The sequence below is a fragment of the Phalacrocorax carbo genome, chromosome 3 (genome assembly GCF_963921805.1).
Source record: "Phalacrocorax carbo chromosome 3, bPhaCar2.1, whole genome shotgun sequence".
Taxonomy (NCBI): domain Eukaryota; kingdom Metazoa; phylum Chordata; class Aves; order Suliformes; family Phalacrocoracidae; genus Phalacrocorax; species Phalacrocorax carbo.
The window spans coordinates 22811488-22833400 of NC_087515.1; the positions used below are offsets into that span (position 1 = coordinate 22811488).

At 42.5% G+C, this 21913-nt stretch overlaps 1 protein-coding gene across 2 annotated transcripts; it reads left to right on the forward strand.

Annotated features, from left to right (window-relative positions):
- Nucleotides 1-1136: 1136 nt before the first annotated feature.
- Nucleotides 1137-15887, forward strand: KCNG3 (potassium voltage-gated channel modifier subfamily G member 3). Of its 2 annotated transcripts, none has more exons than XM_064446123.1 (2): nucleotides 1137-2525; nucleotides 10191-15887. In XM_064446123.1, exons 1-2 carry the CDS (start codon nucleotides 1870-1872, stop codon nucleotides 10834-10836), a joined length of 1302 nt encoding a protein of 433 aa, XP_064302193.1. In that variant the 5' UTR covers nucleotides 1137-1869; the 3' UTR covers nucleotides 10837-15887. The 2 variants fall into 2 exon arrangements, with proteins under 2 accessions (XP_064302193.1, XP_064302194.1); XM_064446124.1 differs by having other exon boundaries at nucleotides 1139-2492.
- The last annotated feature ends 6026 nt before the right edge of the window (nucleotides 15888-21913 follow it).

Genomic DNA, 21913 nt, shown 5'->3' on the forward strand with positions numbered 1-21913 from the left:
GTTTGTTGCTTATAAAATTAACGGGCAGCCAAGATACATTAACAGAATGCAGCTGCTGGAAACAAAAACCTTTCCAGCTATGCGGAAACAGACACGGGCATGACTAAAGAAAGATCAGAAAGGAACTTAACTGTGGAACAACAGGCTGGCGTGTGTACTTTACTACATTTTCTAACCGGAGTCTGGGCGGGTTTCTTGTCAGTAAACGAACCGAGAAAAATGACTAATCGTGACCTCTAGTGGGCATTCCGCAGAACAACCACAGCAGAGCTCGCTTCGTGGTAACGTGGACGTTTCTTCGAATCTCTCTCGAAGTGTTTTTTGGAAGATGACAAACAGGGTTAAAAATAGTAGCGCTTAATCGCATTCGCCTTTAAAAGAACACTTTTTACTACACGGTTAGGTGACTATCCATTTATTTTGATACACCTTACAAATCTCGGCTGAGAAAGTAACATGGCAGCCGCAAGAACAACAACAAAAAAGCCCACCCAGCCCATAAAGACAAGTACATATATCTAAAGCAACAAAGGACGGGGATGGTAAAACACTGGTTTAACCTGGCTGTCCTCTTACAGGCACAGCGCTTGAGTGACAAAGCTTTGGCATTAGTTTTGAAAGGGTACACTCAGATGCCCTTTCTCCTGACAACGTGAAGCACTTCACTGAAAGGGAGAGCTGTATCTTGGGTGATTTTACCCCATGATGCTCCAGATGTAAATAAACCTAGAAAATACCTCAGCCTGGAGAACTGTCATATTAGGGTTAAAAAAAAAAATAAATTCGTGGAAGTGAAGAAGTCCCGGTACATAATGGAACCAAATGAAATCAGGGTTTTAGAGGGCTGGCAGGGTCGTGCCGGCCGATGCACGTTTTCATGTTGCAGATGGGGCCAGGCCAGAGGACGGTGCGGGAGCGCAGATGCGAGGCTGAGCTGGGCAGGAGCAGGGAGGGGGCCCCACCGAAGGCACCGCTCTCTTCCCGGTGTCCGTACACTATCTAAGGAGGGAGAAGTGTCTCCTCACCCCGACGCGCACGGGAGGGGTGTGGGAGGGGGCGGACTTTCGAAAGAAACCCGCGCTTTGCGGGAGATCCCGGCGGCTGCAGCCGGGCCCCCCCCCGCCGCCCGGCGGGACGGGCCGCGGGGCACAACTGAGGCAGGGCGGAGGGACAGGCGGGGGCAGCGGCGGCCTTCAAACGCCTCACTTGCGTTTATTTTTTTTTTCGGGAGGGGAAAAACGCCCCCAAAGTGTTACTTGGCTTTGGTGGACGACGTCGCTCAAGTGCCAGCCGGCGGGGCGGGCAGGAGGGCTGGGGGGGTGCCGGCTCTCCCCCGCTGTAGCCGAAGTCCTCTGCTCGGGGGGGTGTCCCCGAAGGGGCGGGGGAACCGGGAGGGCCGCGGCACCCCCCGCGCTGCGCTCCGCTCCGCCATGTGCGCGGGCGGGGAGGGAGGCGTGTCCCCACCCCGCCGCCGCCGCGCCGCCTCCCGCTCGCCTGCGAACCGGCACCGGCGGAGCGAGAGCGGAGCGGCGCAGGGCGCGGAGCTCCGCCGCCCCGCCATGCCCGCGGCCGCGCCCCCGCCCCGGCGGGGCCCCGCGGAGGTCCCCGCCCGCCGCCGGCGCTGAGGCCGCGGCCGCACCTGCGAGCGGCATCGCCCGGGGAGGGGGGGGGACGCGCAGCCTCCGCCGCGCCCCTTCTCCTGCGCGGCCGGCGGGGCGCCTCTCCCGCCCGCCCCGTCGCCAAGCGGGAGCCGCCAGCGGTGCCAGCCGAGCCGGAGCCGGGGCAGCCTCCGCCGCCCGCGCTGCCCCCGGCCCGCCGCCCTGCCCTGCTGCCCTGCCCGCCCTTCCCCTCCTCCGTCCCGCCCAAGCCATGAACTTTGGCCGCGGCCCCGCGGTGGTGTTGAACGTCGGGGGCACCCGGTACTCCTTCTCCCGGGAGGTGCTGAAGGATTTCCCGCTGCGGCGGGTGAGCCGCCTGCACGGCTGCCTCTCGGAGCAGGACGTGCTGGAGGTGTGCGACGACTACGACCGGGAGCGGAACGAGTACTTCTTCGACCGGCACTCGGAGGCATTCGGCTTCATCATGCTGTACGTGCGGCACGGCCACCTGCGCTTCGTGCCGCACATGTGCGAGCTCTCCTTCTACAACGAGATGATCTACTGGGGGCTGGAGGGCTCCCACCTCGACTACTGCTGCCAGCGCCGCCTCGACGACCGCATGTCCGAGACGTGCACCTACTACGCGGCGGAGGAGCCGCCGGGGGAGGCGGCCGGCGGCCCCGAGGGCAAGAGCCGCCGGCCGCCGGCAGCCGAGGGCGGGAAGTGGCTGGAGAGAATGAGGAGGACTTTCGAGGAGCCCACGTCTTCCGTGGCCGCCCAGGTCCTGGCCACCGTCTCCATCCTCTTCGTCATCGTGTCCATGGTGGTGCTGTGCGCCAGCACCCTGCCCGAGTGGCGGGCGCCAGAGAACCGCAGCGTGGAGGAGCAGAGCAGGTACACAGCAGAGTCAGTGAGGGAGCCCTCAGGGTAGGAGGATCCTTTATTTTCCCGCTGTCCGGTCCCCGTGTGTCCCGTCCAGTGTGTCCTGCCCCATGTTCTGACGCTCCACAGCTGCAGCCGCCGGCGGCCATCGCCTGCGCCCCTTAAAACTCCGGCCCCGAAGTGGGGAGCCGGGCCGGGCCGGGCCGGGGGACGTCTCGGGGGAGCGGGCGCTGCCGCTCGGCGGCTCCTGCTCCCGCCGGGCGCCCGGTGGCTCCGCGCGGGGGGGGGGGCGGGCGTGGGAGCGGGGTCCCGCGGGGGCAGCCCCGCCACGGGGGGGCTGGCCGGGGGGCTCGGGCCGGCGCAGAGCGGAGCAGGTGCCGCCCGAACACCGCTCCTCTTGTCTCTGAGGGTGGCTCCGTCTGCGGAGGGTCTCGGAGCTCGTTTCCCCCCTTTTAGGAGCCGCGGGGCTCCTTAACCCACATAGAGAAGTTCAGACGCTCGGGAAATGATATTAGGCCTTAGGACTCTGGGTGAAAAAAGGGAAATAAAACCCTAAAAGAATGCAATTCCCTTCTCTTTTGCTTTGGGAAATGCACGTCCTGTCTGTGCTCTGCGTGTATTCACAGAGGTCCTTCTGCTGGAGCAGATCCAGTGCCTGTTACGGTTCTGCTCTTGTAAAATCTTGTACGTGGGAACAGCCTTACCCCGTTCCTCTTTCCGTCTCAGACTCTCTATGTGGGGAACGCAGGAGACGATCACACTGTGCATTAAGCTCTTACAGATGCATCATATAAGCACCCCAGTGTATGAACGTAACAGATGTTTGCATTTCCTTTAGATAAAACGTGTGTAAGCACACTAAACGCCGCAAAACAGTTGCGGAAACCAGGGCATGAGGTATAAGGCGAGCCTCGCTAGTAAGAACAAACCCTCTTTCATCTTCTTTGTGACCTCAGGTTTGGGTTACAGCGATGCAACTCTGTTGACTTAAAGTAGCGTTGCTCGCTCTCTCTCTCTCTCTCTCTCCTGTTCCCTAGAGAACAGAATCGAGACCACTCTGGTAGGATTTCTTCCACAAATAAGACTGACACAGAAAGAAAGAAGTAAACATTTCTTGTATTTGCTAGCTTCTCCCTTCATTTAAAACAGACAGGATATTCAGCAAAAAGTTTTCAGCTTCTGCTCAGCTAAAGTGAAATCACAGCCTTGTCATTATGAAATCATCATCTTTTACCAGACAGTTAACTGGAAGGCAATATAATATATCCTAATAGCCAAATTAATTCCTTGGAAAGTATTTTCATAGCTTCATTATTTTAATGGAAAACTGTACCTGTATTTCTCATTGTAGCTGAGCCAAAGAATGAATTGTATGAACAAAAAGAAAGCAGATACAGACTGAGCAGCTGTTGATTCCTGCTTAGATTAAGATATGTCAAAAGCTCTTACAGGCTCTTCCAGTTAAAAAGCCTCACTTAAGCTTTGCAAGGTTATTTCAAAGGATGGATGCTCTGGGTGATCTTTTTGTAAGGCAGCAAATTGCTTAGATACCCCCAATAGACAGGGAAAATAGATGCAACACTGCCGCAGCATTAACGACATCGGTCGTTATCTTTGTTCACATCTTCGTGGTGTGGGAGTCAACAATTTTTCGTCTTACCGAAAGAGTTCAGCTTGCAGAGGAATAAGGCATATGATGTGTAATTTCTCCTTCATAGTACCTTAGTCTTGAAGAACATGTGTGTACACCTAATTTTGCTCTCTGAATGATTGCATATTATATACCAAGTGTTTGAAGGGTAAGGTCCCAAATACGCGGAAGGTGCAGCACGGCCAAGCGCTTCACAGGGCAGTGAAGGCTGCTTTTGAAACCAGAAGGACCACTATCGATGGTAGGGTCAGTTCCTTCAGTACTGGTTGTAGCACTCCATGGAATCGCAACACACAAAAGAAGAGAGAGAACTGTAAAAGTTGTGGCTGAGCAGTTTCTAACCATCTTCTTGGAAAAGTCTGTTGCATGTAAACACCAATACAGGCTGGTTCGTTTCATGTGTGAATTAACCCATGTGCCCTCACTGCACGGGAACTGATGGCAATTTAATGGCGAACCCATGGAAAGCAGATACCAATGTGTTCCTTTCAGTCCACAGCTGGTCACCTGCTGAGCAGGCCTTGTTCTTGTATGGGAGCCACTCCTTTCTTTATTGCAAATGCTGCATCATGACTAAAAAGCCTGTTATATCTGGAAAAAATGGTGTGAGCTACAGTTGCTTTTAAGTGAGTGATCTACTTTAGTTACAACTACTTAGACGTGCCATAGGATTTGACCTAACATGCCCAGTTGTCACCTGACTATATTTCCCTTTATTTGTTTATATTTTCTTTTGTTTGTAGTTATTTCCATTTAAGGTGAGTTAGGTTTTCAAACCTAATTAGCTGAGTGGCTTATTTGAAAGTCTGACCACAGAAATCTCACAGGAGTATCTGGGATTGCGTACTCTGGCAATACTGTCCACCTTAGGTGAGAAGGCTTTTAAAAATCTGTCCACTAGTTTCTGATACATTTGAAAGTTGGAAGCCAAATTCTGTCTTTTGTTTATTAACCACGGTTCCTCATTGAAATAAAGAAATTCAATCTAACATGATAATACAATAATTTTTTTTTGTCAAGAGAAATAGTGACATTAATGCTGTATGCAAATGAGTTTTGACTCACATGGCACTGCACTTACTAGTATGAAGACTTTACATTATTCTAAAAACATATTTTAAAAAGTTTTAGAAGTGAAAATTGCATGGGCTTATCTAGAAGCTGTAGATTTTAGATATAACCGACTATTCAGATCAGCATAAGCAACTTCTAAGAAGTGAGAACTGCCTCATGAAATTCAGCAACTTTCATTATTTTTAGTCTCTCACATGCTTAGTGATAAAACCCCCTGTCCTTCCCTCGATGTTATATTACGATTCAGAAAGGTGCCACATGGATGATTGCCGTGGCTGAACTGTGGTAACTGTCCCCAGGACCACTTTGTTCAGCTGTAGTGAAAACAGCTCTAGCAGTGTGTCTCTAGCTTAGCTGGACGTCATCTCTAGAAGTGAGAGTGTCACTAACTCTGTAATTTACAAAATCAGCCTCTTTAATGAGGTTTGCAGCGAGGGTTACTGCGGCTGCCAGCTAATACCAGCTGTGTTTATTTTTCTTGTATGAACAGCTCTTCACCAGAAGAGGAATTGAGTCCACCAAACTTTTCTCAGAAACCATTATGCTGTTATGACTTTTCATAGTGACCACACTCTCAAAGGCTACTACTTCTGATCCTGTGGAGTAACTCCCTTTAGAGGGCAACAGAGAACTCCACAAGTAAGCCTTTTTAAGGAGAGAGGGATGGGGAATCTGACCTCTGAATTTCACAGACCTTACAGACACTGATGATATAATTCCCTGATTTGCAGAGGGATTGCCTTTCCCAGGTCCGTTCGCAGGAGGAGGGATGAGTTATTAATTTTCTTGCATATTAAGATTTTTGCTCTCTTCCCTGACTTGGCACGTTTCACTTAGAGTTGAAGATTTGCATCAGATTTGCACAGTTTAGGAGCAGACAGCATGGACACCTGTCTCCCCTTCTGTTGCTTCTGGCAATTTCAAGTCATCTTTGCTCTCCTCTGAACTGTGCCAACAGATGCATACTGCAAGTCTCTGATCAGGGACCTGTCCGTAAACTGATCGTAAGCATAATCTTTTGGGGAGAGCTTCTAAAGCCTGTAATAGGAAGTAATTTGAAGCTGCTTGACTTACTGCCAGCAGTTCTATCTACCTGCCTTTAAATTGTTTTTCTAACGCTAAATATGTGTAGCTTGTTAGCACAAGGGAGACACTGCTGCCCCTCTTCCACTTACTAATCATGATTAAATTTGTATTGAAAGAATCATTCAGTTATCAAGGCTGTATGATTGTTGTGTTCTTAAGCAGACACAAATAAACACAGTAACTTCTTCAAACAGCATCTCTCAACAGATGCCAGTGGGCTTTTTCTCATCTCTGCAAAACATCAGCTTAAGAAGTTGAATTTTAGATGCACAAAAATCGTTACTCCTTTATGGTGGTAGGATTTCAGAACACCCAAATGCTCATATCCAACAACTTTCCTGGGTAAGATCTAAGCTGAACACCACATTTTTGCGAAGTTGAAACAGTAGGCTGAAGGTAAAGAATGGAACTACAAAATTAAAAACACGGAGGTGGATTCTTCTAATGAATTTCTGAGGTTTTTGAAAAACAGAGATAAGACAAAGAACAGACATGTATCACTGCCCAGCCACAGGAGAACCGTAATGAACTCACCGGGGTAGGTGCCACTCGTGTTCAAAGCAAATGGAAAGACGCAGAGGACCCCAGGACTCGAGGTGTTCATATTCAGGTATCCCCTGAGACCTGTGAAAGGCATTTGCCCCTTCCCTGGGGAGTGCTGGGTCATTCCAGCCTCCCACATAAGGCACCGGAGTTTAATGCATCTAGATATATTATTGCTATCAAAGCAGGGACAGAGCGGAAAAAAGCCAGCAAGGTTTTTTAATGCAGGGAAACTAGCTCTTCTGCGGCCCTTACTCTACAGTTTGTAGTGAGACAGAAACCCTGTTGATTTCAAAAGGATTAGGAAAAAGACATCTTGCTGAAACAACTAGGAATCTTCCTGAGCAGGAATTTGATCATTCTGGCTACTGCTTGGACATTTTTCAGGTTTAATGTGCTTTACATGGATATGGGCTTTAGCAACAATTTAACAAATCAGTGCTGACAGACTTTAATCTTTAATCCTGTCCTACGCTGTCTTTATCATCTGTTTTCCTCATGTGTCCCGTTGTTCTGTATGTTTATTTACAAGCTTAATAGATAATAGTGCCGCTAATGATTATTTTGGGTAGATTTCAACCAACTCACCAGGGATATTGAAAGTATACAAATTGGCATGCTGGGGCAAAGAATAACGCTAAGCTGAAATATTCTGAGACATTCACAATATGATCTTTCAGTAATAACAAACTAGTCTTGTTAGTGATTGAAAAAATAATTTCTGCAGTGGTTTAATTCATTGTACATGAAATAGCTTATTCTGAAAGGAAGTTATCAGATGGAACAGAAAATTGAACAGTGATGGGTTTACAGTAGAAACGAGGCTTACAAAGGCTTAATTTTCTGTTTACAGACAAAAGACTCATTAGAGTAATCATGAAAGATTTAAGTGCCAAGAGGCTTAAAATTTTAGGAGAAAAACCCTCTTTCATGTGCTTACGTCTGAGAAAACGAACAGTAATTTTGAGAATAAATAACCTGTAACTGAATAAAAATTAGGACTTAGTGTTTTCTCTGGTTATTTATAAATTTTGTGGGGGATTTTCAAGGAAACACTTCAGGAGTTTGTTTTTAATTTTCCTGCTCCTTTTTGAATACCAGCTATTTTAAAACAGAACTGATGGGGGAAAAAACCAACCAAAAACTGTGATGGAAGTTTATAAAATAGGTACTATGTTTTACCAAATAAAGTTTGTGATTTAATTATATAGCTATGCTTTTTAATACAGCATTATTCCAGGCATAAGGAATAAAAGGCAGTCTGTCCTGTGAATATGCAGAAAATATCAAGAATTGATTACAGAAGATACAATAAACTTTAGTCTTCCAAGTGCATGTATTTTATTTGGCTTTAACTTCATAGTTAAGTTCTCTTGAGGACTAACTATTCTTATTAGATGTTATTTATCCATTAACAAGGTTAGCTGTAAAGATAAGTCACTACAAGGGGAGCAGCAGGGAGACTTGATCTGAAAGTGGAAACCTAGTATGTAGCACTGTGGATTTCCCAACAGGCCAGAGGTTTCTAGTTCTTCTCACCAAAGTACGTACTTTTACGTGATTCACCAGGCCTGCCGAAATCCATCTACACAGGCAAAAAGGAGGGACAAGAGAGGAAAAATGAAAAATGTTTCACTGGTGGCTAAGAAGTAAGGAGAGGAAAGAAAAAAATAAGGGACACCCTTCTTCATTATCTTCTCCCTAGCCAGGATGCGTATAACTGATGAGAAAGAAGGATAGATGTAGAATAGAGAAATGGAAGTGCAATATATAACAGCGTGGCAGTAATGCATCTTACTTTGTCATATTTGCATCAGTGATGTTCCTTAGCTCTCTTCAAGTCCATTCTACAATAAAAGGCTTCTTCAGTCCTTCCTACTTAAGCATAACTTATTTACAGTATCTCATGCTAGGAACTGCCAGAGTGAAACAGTTCACATTTCATTGATTTTTACTTGCACAACTCTTCCCCAAAGTTCTGCTGGACCACTGAATCAATGTTGATTCATAAAGAAGACTTCTACTGAATCACAACAATCAGGACATAACTTCCTTAAAGCTCAAATCAGAGATAACCTGTCTAATTTGTGACAAAATGGCAGACTCATATCTAACAGTATCAGGGCATCAGAAGGAAATACCAAGTGAAAAAGCTTTAAATTGTATAATTACGAATTGCTTTTTCATTTAAGTGTTCCATGTCATAGGATACAGGCAGCACTACCAGAGAAATCTCATAAAATGTAATGAAATAGAGTCTGTCAGAATTGCAGTGAGCACAGTCTGAATTCTTAAGAAAAGGGTCATTTTCAGATGGGAGAGTTGAGACTACATGCACAACAGTGATTACATAATCATAGAGCAGCATTGTCATCTTCCGTTTCTACCTTCCGCTGGTTTCAAGTTGAGATATTGTCAAGTCTCATGCACTACACTGGGACTTGAAAATATTTAAGATCATAATGAAATCACCTTCCAGGATTTCTTTTCTTAAGGCCATTATTTGTGTTTGTCAAGGAGATGATCTTGCCTACTGCTGTGGTTACCTTCACATTTTTGCTGCAACGCAGTTTAGGTGGAGTTACATTTAAAACAAAAGAAAAAAATTCAGTAATGCAGAGTATAGCGGCAAATGGAAGGACATAAGCGTATTACTTTGTGTACCCGATGATGAAAAATAAAATACAATCTGTATTTAGTGGCAATACCTATCAAGTTCTGAATATAATTCTAGGTAAGCCCTTCCTTGGGATGCAAATCAGTCAGACTGGTTTAGGTTGGTTCCTGAAGAGCCAATTTGCATGAATTATCCAATGCAAAAGCTGATTTCTGCCTACTACGTCTTCACTTCCATTTTAGTTTAGCAGTCCGGTTCTGTACATTGCTGTTCATAACCAGCAGTGCACTGATCCACAGTCCTTGGCACTCCAAGTGGATCATGCCTCACAGATTTAAAACAAACAAAAAAGTGAACAAAACTCCTCAAAACCCAACCAACCAAAAAAGAAAAAGCAGTGTTCTAGATAATGTTACACGTTGGCATCGGTGGCATACCATTCCTGTAGGGTTCCAGTTTTTGTAGGCATATTTGCCCACGATTAGGACCAGCAGCAATCTATAATTCAAAGAAAATGATTGGTGAGTGAGTTCTTAGCAACGATCAGTTTAAAATCCTCACTAGATCCTCAGGTTAATTGCTGAAATCTGGTGCTACATGCATAGGATAGAATAGCGTGGCTTTCTGTTTGTCATTTGTGAAGGTCTGAGTGTCAATTTGGTAATATCTGTGAACAAACCGAAAATCCACTGAAGCTTTTGCACAGAACATAAATACTGTACTTTGTTTCTTTTGACAGGATAATTGAAGCTATCTGCATAGGCTGGTTCACTGCAGAGTGCATTGTGAGGTTCATCGTCTCCAAAAACAAGTGTGAGTTTGTCAGAAGACCTCTCAACATCATTGATTTACTGGCAATTACTCCCTACTACATCTCTGTTCTAATGACAGTTTTCACAGGGGAAAATTCGCAGCTTCAGAGGGCTGGAGTCACCTTGAGGGTCTTAAGAATGATGAGGATTTTTTGGGTGATTAAACTGGCTCGTCATTTCATTGGCCTTCAAACACTTGGTCTGACTCTGAAGCGTTGTTACAGAGAGATGGTGATGCTACTTGTCTTTATCTGTGTTGCTATGGCAATTTTCAGTGCACTTTCCCAGCTTCTTGAAAATGGGCTGGACTTGGGAACAAAGAATAAGGATTATGCCAGCATTCCTGCTGCTTGTTGGTGGGTGATCATCTCGATGACCACAGTTGGTTATGGTGACATGTGTCCCATCACTGTACCAGGAAGGATTCTTGGAGGAATTTGTGTGGTTAGTGGCATTGTTTTATTAGCCTTGCCGATCACTTTCATTTATCACAGCTTTGTGCAATGTTACCATGAGCTCAAGTTCCGATCCGCTAGGTACAGTAGAAGCCTCTCTGCTGAATTCTTAAATTGACCAAACTTGCATTCTGTTATAGTTACTTGCTGAGCTTTGTCTTAGAAGAGAATGGTGGAAGGTCCCTTCGCGTGTCCTCCTTGACTGGATGGTCCTATGGAACAACATTCTCGCCAGCCTGGAGAAAGCCCGTCACCATTCAGACAGGAAGGATGACCATCTGCCTTGGGCACCTTGCAGGGAGAGGGAGTGATGTTTCAAATTTGAGGGAACAAAGGAGGATTCAGAAGTCCTCAACCAGACCAGTTTGGTCTTTGGTTTGCCTTTCCACACAAAAGCAGAACAAAAAAATGGGCTTAACACTGAGATTTGTCATTCCCATAATTACATCCTCTACCATTCTAAGCAACGTGTAGCAAAAGTTTTTCTAAGATTTCAATATCTAAATGCTCCGTAGAGGTATTGATAACTTCTCGCCTGAAGTATCTCCACTTTTAGTTCAGATAACCAGATTAGACGCTGAAGGAGAATCACTGCTACTTTTGAGTAGAGCTGGTTCTGTAACTCAGGAAAGATGAAGAATGTAGGCCTGTAGGGCAAAAAATCTTAAGGCCTGATTCTGATCTTTGGTGAAGCACAAAAATCTGTAAAACCAGTGAAGTTGGTGACATTGCTCTGAATTTGACAATTCAAAGAAGTGCAAGAAGTGCGCCTCTGAATGTTGTGTCAAGGACTGCCTTTGCCATAACTAATTTATTCTCTGGAACCAAATCATTAATAGAAGCAAGCGTTGTACTTTATAAAGATCAGCATTAAAAAAACAGGCATTGATAAAGATATTTTCTTGTAGCTTAATGGGGGAGATACCTAAATTTTATGTACATTCGGTTCAACTCCATCTACCTGAAGTTACATATTCATAAGCATAGATTTTTTTCCCCCCATTTACTTAAAAATATATACCATGTGAAAGTTCTCTAAGACAAATTATAAGATTCCATCACTTGAAACAGTCTGGAGAAAGCACTGGAAAACAAGAGTAGCTGCTCCCTGTCAGATGAGACTCTTCATAATTTTTAAATTCTGCAATCCTTACTGAAGGATACACTTTACCTTAATGGAAGTTTTAAAAACAACTGTAAAAGGCCCAGACCATATCAAAGAAAGTAAAATCCAGAAGTGTGAGTTGCACTTGGCAAAATGGTATATTCTCCAATGTAACTACAAACTTACAATGAATCAAGTTAGGTTCTGAAATATTGTCCACTACATTTCTTGTGTAGTCCTGCTTAATAAATAGCATCGTTCAGTATAATTCTGAAAGGCTGCTATGTAGAACTGTGCAGTTAGATACTAAAACATGTTAAGGTACAGCTTTACAAATTTGGGTACCAATAAACATCAACAGGGAGCTTTCTTATTAACATGGAAGTTCAGAGTCATCAGTCAGCATAGTTGAACTTGGTGTGCTTGCCTGGAAATACCGCATTTACTATTACTGTGCCGTAGAAGCATCTTTTATATACATATTTGTTAAAAGCTTTAGAAGTAAAATGAGTACCACTTAGAAAACATATCTCTGGAATTGCTCACTCAAATAAAAGTACCGCATTGGTCAGTAACCAGTACATTGAAGGCTCTACCCTGAGATTTGAAAAATTCATTATCATTTTAAGTGGTCTTAGTCTTAAGTAGTCTTAGAGAATTACATTGCAAATACTATTTTTCTGAAGACCTGAAAAGAATTTTAGTAGCCTTACAGACATGCTTGACTCTTCCTTCAGTAGTTTTTCAAGACTACATTATTAAGTAACGTTACAGCCATACCTCTGTTTCTTGCCACTGACACATTCTGGTGTTCAGAAGCTTAGCTCTGTAGTTCCCTGTACTACTATATTGATGCCTTTTGTATCAGAATCATGTTGCTCAGAAACCGGTTCCAGCATTCCACAGAGAGGTGAGTATGAGAGAAGCAAAAATTTCTTTCTCAGGTGAGATTCACAGCTGATGTTAGTTAGGCAGGTTGTGACTTCAGAGACACTTAGATGTTTTACACCAGTGGAGATGCTGGCTCTGTATTCCTGCATGTGTCCTGCATATATTATATATCGTAGTCAGTTGAAATGCTTTTTTTCCCCTCACAAAAAATTTCTTCCTTGACAAAATTGAAATTTCAGACTTTAGTCCAAACACAGCTGTTGAAGAAAATGACATTTTCATCTTCTAATGAAAAGTTTATTTTGACAGTATCAAAACACTTTTCAAAGAGAAAATAGCTAATTTTTTTGTATGCTGCTCCAATTTTTTTTTCCATTAAAAACAGGTTAAAAAAACCCACATAAGAACTTATCCCTACAGATTTTCATATGCTGTTTTTAACACTTGGGAAAAATACTGTTTTTCATAATAGTCCTTAAAACTTACTTTGTCTTTTGTCCATGTATTGTATTTAACCAAACCAATACTCTGAGATGCAACCCTCCTCCCACAAAACACCCAAACCATCATCACGATGACAATAGTTTGATGCATTTCAGTACTACCCATAAATCTAATCCTTAAATGCATGTACAAACAAAAAAATATAAATTAAAGCACATAGTAACTTCTGAATACCAATATGTACCATGAATCATTTTGTATAAGCAATTAAGAACCGGAAGTTTTCAAAGATCCAGGTTATATGTGGTATGCAAACAAAATGTTTGATCCTTTATAAAGTGTTTTCCAGCTAAAGAATCCTTTCCCAGTGTAAAAAGATTATCTAATGAAAATAATCATGTGAAGGAATAAGTCTATGGAGATTATCTTAAGTCGTACTGTTTTTTTTTAATAGCTTATGTTCACTTTTTATATGGCAAAATGTGAACAGAATGACCTAATCTATTTTTTAATTTGAGTTATAATAAAATATTATTTTGAAACTGCTTTCTATATAAGCCCACTAAGGAGGGATACTGGGGTGGTGTGGGGTTTTTTTTTGCTTTTTTATTGTTGTATGGTTATCAGTGTGTAGACTTCAGTTTCCTTAGAAACCAAGTTGATGTAATGTGATCTCAATGGTAGCCTTAAAACAGAATTTTATAGTAAGTGAATAGGGTTCCTGACTTCTAGTAATATATGTCATCTTATTTTCAATGGACCAGTGGTGTTTTTAGTGAAACTTTAAAACAACTGAATATGTGTAGTGAAAAATAAGCACACTTTTAAACAGATGAAACTTTTACTAAAAGTATACTTGAACCCATGTTTTATGCAGACATGGAGTGCAGCACTGTATTTTGAAATACAGCATTTCAAAGCCAAGTGAAGACAAGCTGGATCATTTCTAATCATTGCCAGTTTGAACCCTATACAATAAAATACTTCATTGGCAGTACCTTTTTCAACATCTGAAACATTCACAGTTGGAACAAATTAGATTAAATACAAATATAATAAAACTGGGCTAAATGAAGACAGTTTATGTCATTTTGATTGAGCCTTTCTGTTCATCTAAAACTAAAACCAATGCCAATGACTTTTGAACTGCCACTGTATGTTTTGATGACAACAAAGGTTAATAATACATTATGTACTAGGTTCACTCTTTAGGGTTGACCTATTGGGAACTATATATTAGCGGCAATCCTTCAAAGTACTGCGTACCACTTAAAAGCATTTGATCGTTAATGAAATGACTGGAATGGAATGATGTCTAAGGTACATTTTCCTTCTAGAGTTCTACATGAAGCACCATCCCAAAAATCATGAAGAATGGAGGATTATAATTTCCCTTGATGTAAGACTTGGAAACGATATTGTCTTGATGAATACCCACAAAAAAAAAAAAAAGATTAATTAGATGATTTTAAAGTTTTATCAGCATAGTGATCAGCCCTTTAAATATGTGATATTCATTCTTACTGTACAATGGCTTATTCTGGTGTATATAGCAGCAAGTTTGAAGAAGATAAAAATCCTGTTAATGTAAGATGCAGATCTTGATACCCATGTATTTAAAGGAAAAGGTACTGGGTTTTCATATCATGTATGCGATTTGTGCCCGTAAAGGAATCTGTCTTCAGCTTTTGTAGCGTTCAACCCTCGTGTTTCCAAAATAAAACTGAAGTCCTATGGGTTCAAAACACTTGTCTCTTCCCCTCTGGGTAACAATTAAAAAAAAAAATCTTACCAGATCTGAACATCTGCCAGGAAGTGGTCATATGCACACACCAGCCAGCTAAATTCAGCAGCCAAACCAGTCAGTTTCTGGGAACCAGCACGAAGAAGGTCTGCTGTGCTCTGAATTTTCTCCCACCTAAGAGGTTCAGGATAAGACTACTGGTTAAATTTTGATCATTTGAAGTACCTCGAAAATTTTAGAATTATCCTTTCAAATGAGCTCCTAAGGAGACATTTGCTGGAAAATTAAATAAGCTATGCATAACAAAAAGGATTACATTGCTTTATAAAAAAATCTTTCACTATGATTTTAAAAAAGGAAATTGAATCTCATTTTCTGTTGATTGTAAAAGCAAACATACAGGTCAGTATACGTGATGCTAGTTAAACTTGCTACATAAACCAGATCCCCATTTTAAATAAGTAGACTCAGTGAGAAAGGTCTTCCAGCTTTGCTAGAGCTGTAGCAGTTTATGCTGGCTAAAGAGCTGTCCCAGCCCACATGGAAGAAATAACAATATGCTGGGTTTCACTGGGTTCAGTGAAAAACTGATATGATGTATGGCCTGTGAAGTGCAGCACAAAGTAGGGCATATCTTTTGCAGACGACAGGATAGGTTAAGCATCAAGAAGGCTGCACAGTGAGCAACCAAGAATGACAACCTGCTTGACAAGAAACTTCAAGAGCCACAGAAGAACAAGAATATAAATCTTTGGTCAAATTAATAAAATGTGAATATTTCCAACTACACATTTTAGATTCCTTTATTCTTTACAAACACAAAGGTTTGTAATTTTATAGAACATTAATTTTATATATTGTTTGCTTCTCTGTAAAGAAAAATGTATACTATAATTTGAAAAGGTAATAAATGTAGTTTTCTGATGTGAATACTGAATTAGATGCGTAAAATCACGTAATAAAATTTGCTGGTCTTGTTGCTATATTTCCTGGACTAGTGGTCAAAACACAAAAGTTTACAAAATGTGTTCTTTTTAGCGAATTAATTCTGTGGCTGTTCAGATTGGTATTGTACCTCGGCAAAAACTTTTTTCCTTTAACATTTTTTGGCTACTGAGAAGTCTGCCATATAGAACCTAGGAGTTTTACTCAATAGAGAATTTGAGTATTTGATCCAGAAGTTAGTCTGAGCCAAAAAATAAACCTGAACAGGGTTATTCTTGAGCAACTGAATATCTGTTATAATAATGGCCAACAGAAGTGTTGCACTCAAAGCGTTGCGGTCAACAGCTCAATGTCCAAGTGGAGACCAGTGACGAGTGGTGTTCCTCAGTATTGGGACCAGCACTGTTTAACATCTTTGTTGGCAACATGGACGGTGGGATTGAGTGCGCCCTCAGCAAGTCTGCTGATGACACAAAGCTGTGTGGTGCGGTTGACACACTGGAGCGAAGGGATGCCATCCAGAGGGACCTTGGCAGGCTTGAGAGGTGGGCCCTTGCAAACCCTATGAAGTTCAACAAGGCCAAGTGCAAGGTGCTGCACATGGGTGACGGCAATCCCAAGCACAAACACAGGCTGGGCAGGAAATGGATTGAGAGCAGCCCTGAGGAGAAGGACTAGGGGGTGTTGGTTGGTTAGAAGCTCAACATGACCCGGCAATGGGCACTCACAGCTCAGAAAGCCAACTATATCCTGGGTGGCATCAAAAGAATTGTGACCAGCAGGTCAAGGGAGGTGATTCTGCCCCTCTACTCCGCTCTCGTGAGGCCTCACCTGGAGTCCTGCGTTCAGCTCTGGTGCCCCAACATAAGGAGGACATGAACCTGTTGGAGTAAGTCCAGAGGAGGGCCACAAAGATGATCAGAGGGCTGGAGAACCTCTCCTACGAGGACAGGCTGAGGGAGTTGGGGGTGTTCAGCCTGGGGAAGAGAAGGCTCCGGGCAGACCTTATAGCATCCTTCCAGTACCTGAAGGGGGCCTACAAGAAAGCTGAGGAGGGACATCTTACAAGGGCATGTATTGATAGGGCAAGGGGTACTGGCTTTAAACTGAGAGAGGGTAGATTTAGATTAGCTATAAGGAAGAAATTCTTCACTGTGAGGGTGGTGAGGCACTGGAACCGGTTGCCCAGAGAAGCTGTAGATGCCCCATCCCTGAAAGTGTTCAAGGCCAGGTTGGACAGGGCCTTGAGCAACCTGGTCTAGTGGAAGGTGTCCCTGCCCACAGCAGGGGGGTTGGAATTAGATGATCTTTAAGGTCCCTTCCAACCCAAACCATTCTATGATTCTATGAGCTGTCAAAACAAAATGAAAAAGCAGTCATGTAAGACATACAGTATTCCTCAAGGATTACCTATCTGTTGTTATCTATTACAAGATTATATAAACAAATTACAAGAATTACTTATATTATTATAACAAATCTGGAAAAATTGATTGAATTAGGCTTCAAGTTCACTGAAATGTATTTATAGTAAAAAAAAAAAAAAAGTCAACATGGTGTTCATTCTGGAATTTCTAAATAACCAGAAGTTTCACCAGTGCAATGCTTGCATTATTGTGAACAGATCTGGGACACTCTGGTGATTCTTTAAATGCAGCCATTTCAAAAGTACATCCAAAAATAATCACAACTAATGTTCTTTAAAAAAAAAGTTTGAATATTTTAAGAGATCACTGAATTATGAACTATTCTGGCACCAGGCTACTGCATTATTATGAAAATGAACAGACTTTTCGTTTAGAAGTCATGAGCATTTTTACTTCTCATATTTTATTTATTAGTTTTAAAAGTTTTACATAAAATCAATCAGTGAAGAAATGGAGCAAGTGTCCACATAGTCATGTAAGTATATTTTAGAAATGTTTTTCTAAACGAACTTTTAAAATACTTTGGACGTGGAAGAGGTTTTTAATGTTTTAACACTGTTAACACTAGCAATCTGAGATGCAACTGTAAATATATAGAACCCACCAAAATAACATTGATTATTCCTGTCTTGGGAAACATTTCATACATTTGTTTGCCATAAGAATTAAAAAAAAAAAAACCAAAACAAGAGTAGAGACATTCATTAAAATCTAGGAAATCTAGAAGTTCAAAATTGGAATTCTTTTCCTTGTACCCCAGAAATCCTCCACTTCAGTTTTTCATATTTCTCTTCACTGCTCTTTTACCAGTATTGAAGTACCAAATAGGAACTACAGTGAGGACCAGGCTTCTGTTGTACTAAGTGCTCTACAGCCACAGATCAAAGTAACAATGCTGCTCCCAAAAACCATATAATCCAAGACTGAAACGCAAATAAAAAGCTGTATGCAGACAACACTGCAAGCAAACAATGTGGCATTTCTCTGTAGCATAAGTGTAGCTTACCTATTGAGTCCTATATCCTTTTAAGTACCAAGTGTTCAAATATGATTTTTTTTTCCTCTCTTCAATTTAGAGATGCTCCTAAAGAATGTAGCACTTGGAAGACAGTCTTTTCTACATTGCTAAAGGCCTTATCAGCTGCACCGGCTGTGCCAAGGCAGCACAGCCTCAAACCATGACTTTTGTTGTTAGGGTTTAATATTTGAACTTGATGTCATTTGATGGGATGCTATGAATAAGTAAAATTTGGGCCATTTATTAGAATAGCATCTTGAATCCTTCATGCTATATAAGGATGCTATTACATAGATAGCACATAACAGTAATGGAGAAAAACAATCCCAACTGTGTTCACTATGTATAGTCATGCAGCGGCCCACTGAAAAGAAAAACATCAGTAACAAAATTGCTTCAGTGAAAAATAAATACAAATCTATAAGTGTGGATTTCAGCAAGAGATTCTTGCTTATAGCCCTCAAATTTATATGGATTCCTTGAGTATCCCTGCCTTTGGGTGCAGTGTCTTTAGGCCATACATGTTGGGTCTTTTGATACAAACTAAGCCTATAGGTCACAGCAGGTTTTTTGGTCTCCATTGACTCAAAAGGCTTAAAAACCAGATATGTCTGAAGAGAAAAATCTTCTTCAAGGGAACCAGGCAATCAGCAGTGAATAAAAGCTAGCTAAGATGAATTTTGCTTTGTTCTAGAAAATCTATTTGCCATCTGGGTTATGGAAGTAAATGCCAGGTTACTCTCAACACAAGACCAGGAACCATGAAACTCATCTGCTTCCCTCTTTATAGAGACTCCAGCATCTCTATCTTGTTTTCTTAGACCCTTTTCTTTCTCCTTTCACCTGATCCTCACTCAAGGAGCATTAAGGTTAAACATTAACATCCAGGGACTGAGGCTGCTGTTACCTTTGCCTTCTCTTCATAGAGACTGTCCTATTCACATCTGAAATGCGGTTCAACTCCAGATTAGATAGCTGAGAATAAATATCCATACATTCCTCTGTCTCAGTGTAGGATAAGAAGCTCTCTCCTCCCCCACAATAAATGTCATATATAATGGGAAGAAACAGTCATGCAAAGCAAAGCTTTTACAAAGCAATATAAAATAGGCTAAATCATCCACATCCCACCCTTCATCTACAGTCTTATCCTGACACCTCGCATCCTGCAGCCCATTGAAATCCACTCACAGCTCTGCAGTAAAGATCACATATCTGCCTTGGGCCATTCAGGCATGCCTACATGAGTGGACCTGACAGCTGAATTGCCAATGGGATGTTGAAGTTACAGATTTGTACTTCTTTACTTTTTTGGTTGATTACTTTAAATTGCTGTTTCTACCAAGAAACTTGTTGTGGTTTAACCCCAGCCGGCAAATAAGGTCCACACAGCTGCTCATTCACTCCCCTGTGGTGGGATGTGGGAGAGAATCAGAAGGGTAAAAGTGAGAAAACTCATGGGTTGAGATAAAGACTAACAGGTAAAGCAAAAGCCATGCATGGCAAGCAAAGCAAAAGAAGGAATTAATTCACTGCTTCCCATCAGCAGGCAGGTGTTCAGCCATCTCCAGGAAAGCAGGGCTCCATCATGCATAACAAGTACTTGGGAAGGCAAGCACCAGCACTCCAAACATCCCCCCCTCCTTCTTTTCCCCCAGCTTTATATGCTGAGCACCCTTTGGTCAGTTTGGGTCAGCTGTCCCAGCTGTGCCCGCTCCCAGCTTGTTGTGCACCCGGCAGAGCACAGGAAGCTGGAAAAGTCCTTGACTAGTGTAAGCACTACTTAGCAACAAATAAAACATATCCACACTATCAACACTGTTTTTAGCACAATTGCAAAACGTAGCCCCATAGTAGCTACTATGGAGAAAATTAACTATCCCAGCCAGAACCAGCACAAAACTGTAAAGCAAACTGGCAAATCTTGGACAGTACATTTCCACTGGCTGGTCCACTTCCACCAGCGTATAATAAAGTAATGCTAGAAGCAACTAACAGCCTCAGAAACTGGTAGGCTTTCACTCTAGTATTAAAGATCCCAGTTTAATATCCACAAGAGGAATTACTACTTTTATGTTCCCTGCTCTGTGGGTTTATCCCTACTTAGAGTCCAGGATTGTCATGCGAACTGAAAGAACATTGCAGAGAGCAGGTGGAAGACTAATTAATAAAAAAAGGAAATGGGGTAGAGAGATAGGAAGAGGTTAAAAATACTAAATGCAACCATGCAAAAGGCTCTGAGATAATAATGAAGTCCCTTCTAAGTGACTCACCAAAAACTAAGAACATGCAATGCAGATAACTCTCAGACACTAAACACAATAGGACTTCGCTGTGCTTTTCAGCCCTCTTCCCCATCACTGCTGCTGCCCTGCCATACACTCCCTGAAAACACATCCCTGCTTTTTTTCTTTTACCACACTTTTTCCATACAACTCCTTTCCCCTGTTTTTTACCCTTTCCTAGCTGCCCCATTTTCTTTCCGTCACTAGCCTCACTGGCAGGCTTCTGCGTTGGTACCGAATATTTCTGAAATTGCAGTGCCAGCCCACTGTCTGCCATCCCATCCTGCCCATTCTTTTCTGTCCTACTGTCGTTTCTATAGGTACATGCTTATATAAATTGAGCACCCTGCCTCTCGAGGACGTGTGCTAAAAAGCAGTTCCTCAGTCCACTCATCCCTGGTAAGTGTAACCCAACTGATACCTGCCAATTTTGCTAAAAAGAAAAGCTTTCAACCATTTCTTTGGGCTACACACTGTGACAACAACTTGTATCGACAACATTTCTGGTTTACTACTTCCCTCTAAATGTTTTCTGAATGTGTCTGCTTGCAGACACAGTCTCTCAGATTGGGAGAATAAAAGAGAATCTGGCACTGTCTCATGTCACTCAGCAGTCACTTGTTTCTGTTGAGCACTAATGACTACCACAAAGCATAAAGCATCCACACTAAGGGGATCCAGGGACTGGATTCTGCAGGCTACAACTCAAAACACACAAAAAGGAAAACGGAGGGCTTTGACTAAAAATCTCCTCAAGAGTCACATCCTTTCCTTTAACAGATGACCACTGGAAAATTCCTTGAAAGTGTGCCATCTCAGCATGGAGGGTTCCCTACCCTAGCCTTTAATCATGATAGCGGGTAGGGTACACTAAACACAACTTTTTGCTGCTTACACAGGCTAAAGTTGTCGTCAGCACTGTGTCAGCCAACTCCTCACGCTCTAAGGCTAACAATCACATACGCAGCAAATGCTGCTGTGTTCAGCTCTATGACTTGGGCTCCCAACCAACATCTTTATCCATTTTCTCCTACTATTTTAAAGCAGGATAATCTACAAGCAATACTTACTACTTTGCTATTAAAAAGAGTATGAAACAAAAGCTCAGCTAAAGCACCATAAATTGTCTTGGACACTACAGCAAGAAGATAAGCACTACACTATTTGATTAGGCATTTTCACTGCTCCAAGGAGAGATACAGATCTCCTGAATCAAAAGATGTTCAGCTTGAATGTTACAGTTCAGCGGGAAAATTGGTTAAGTCCATTGTAGAAACCTGCCGTTATTTACCAGTAGTCATAAATAATCCATAAACTCTCTACTAGGTCTTTTATT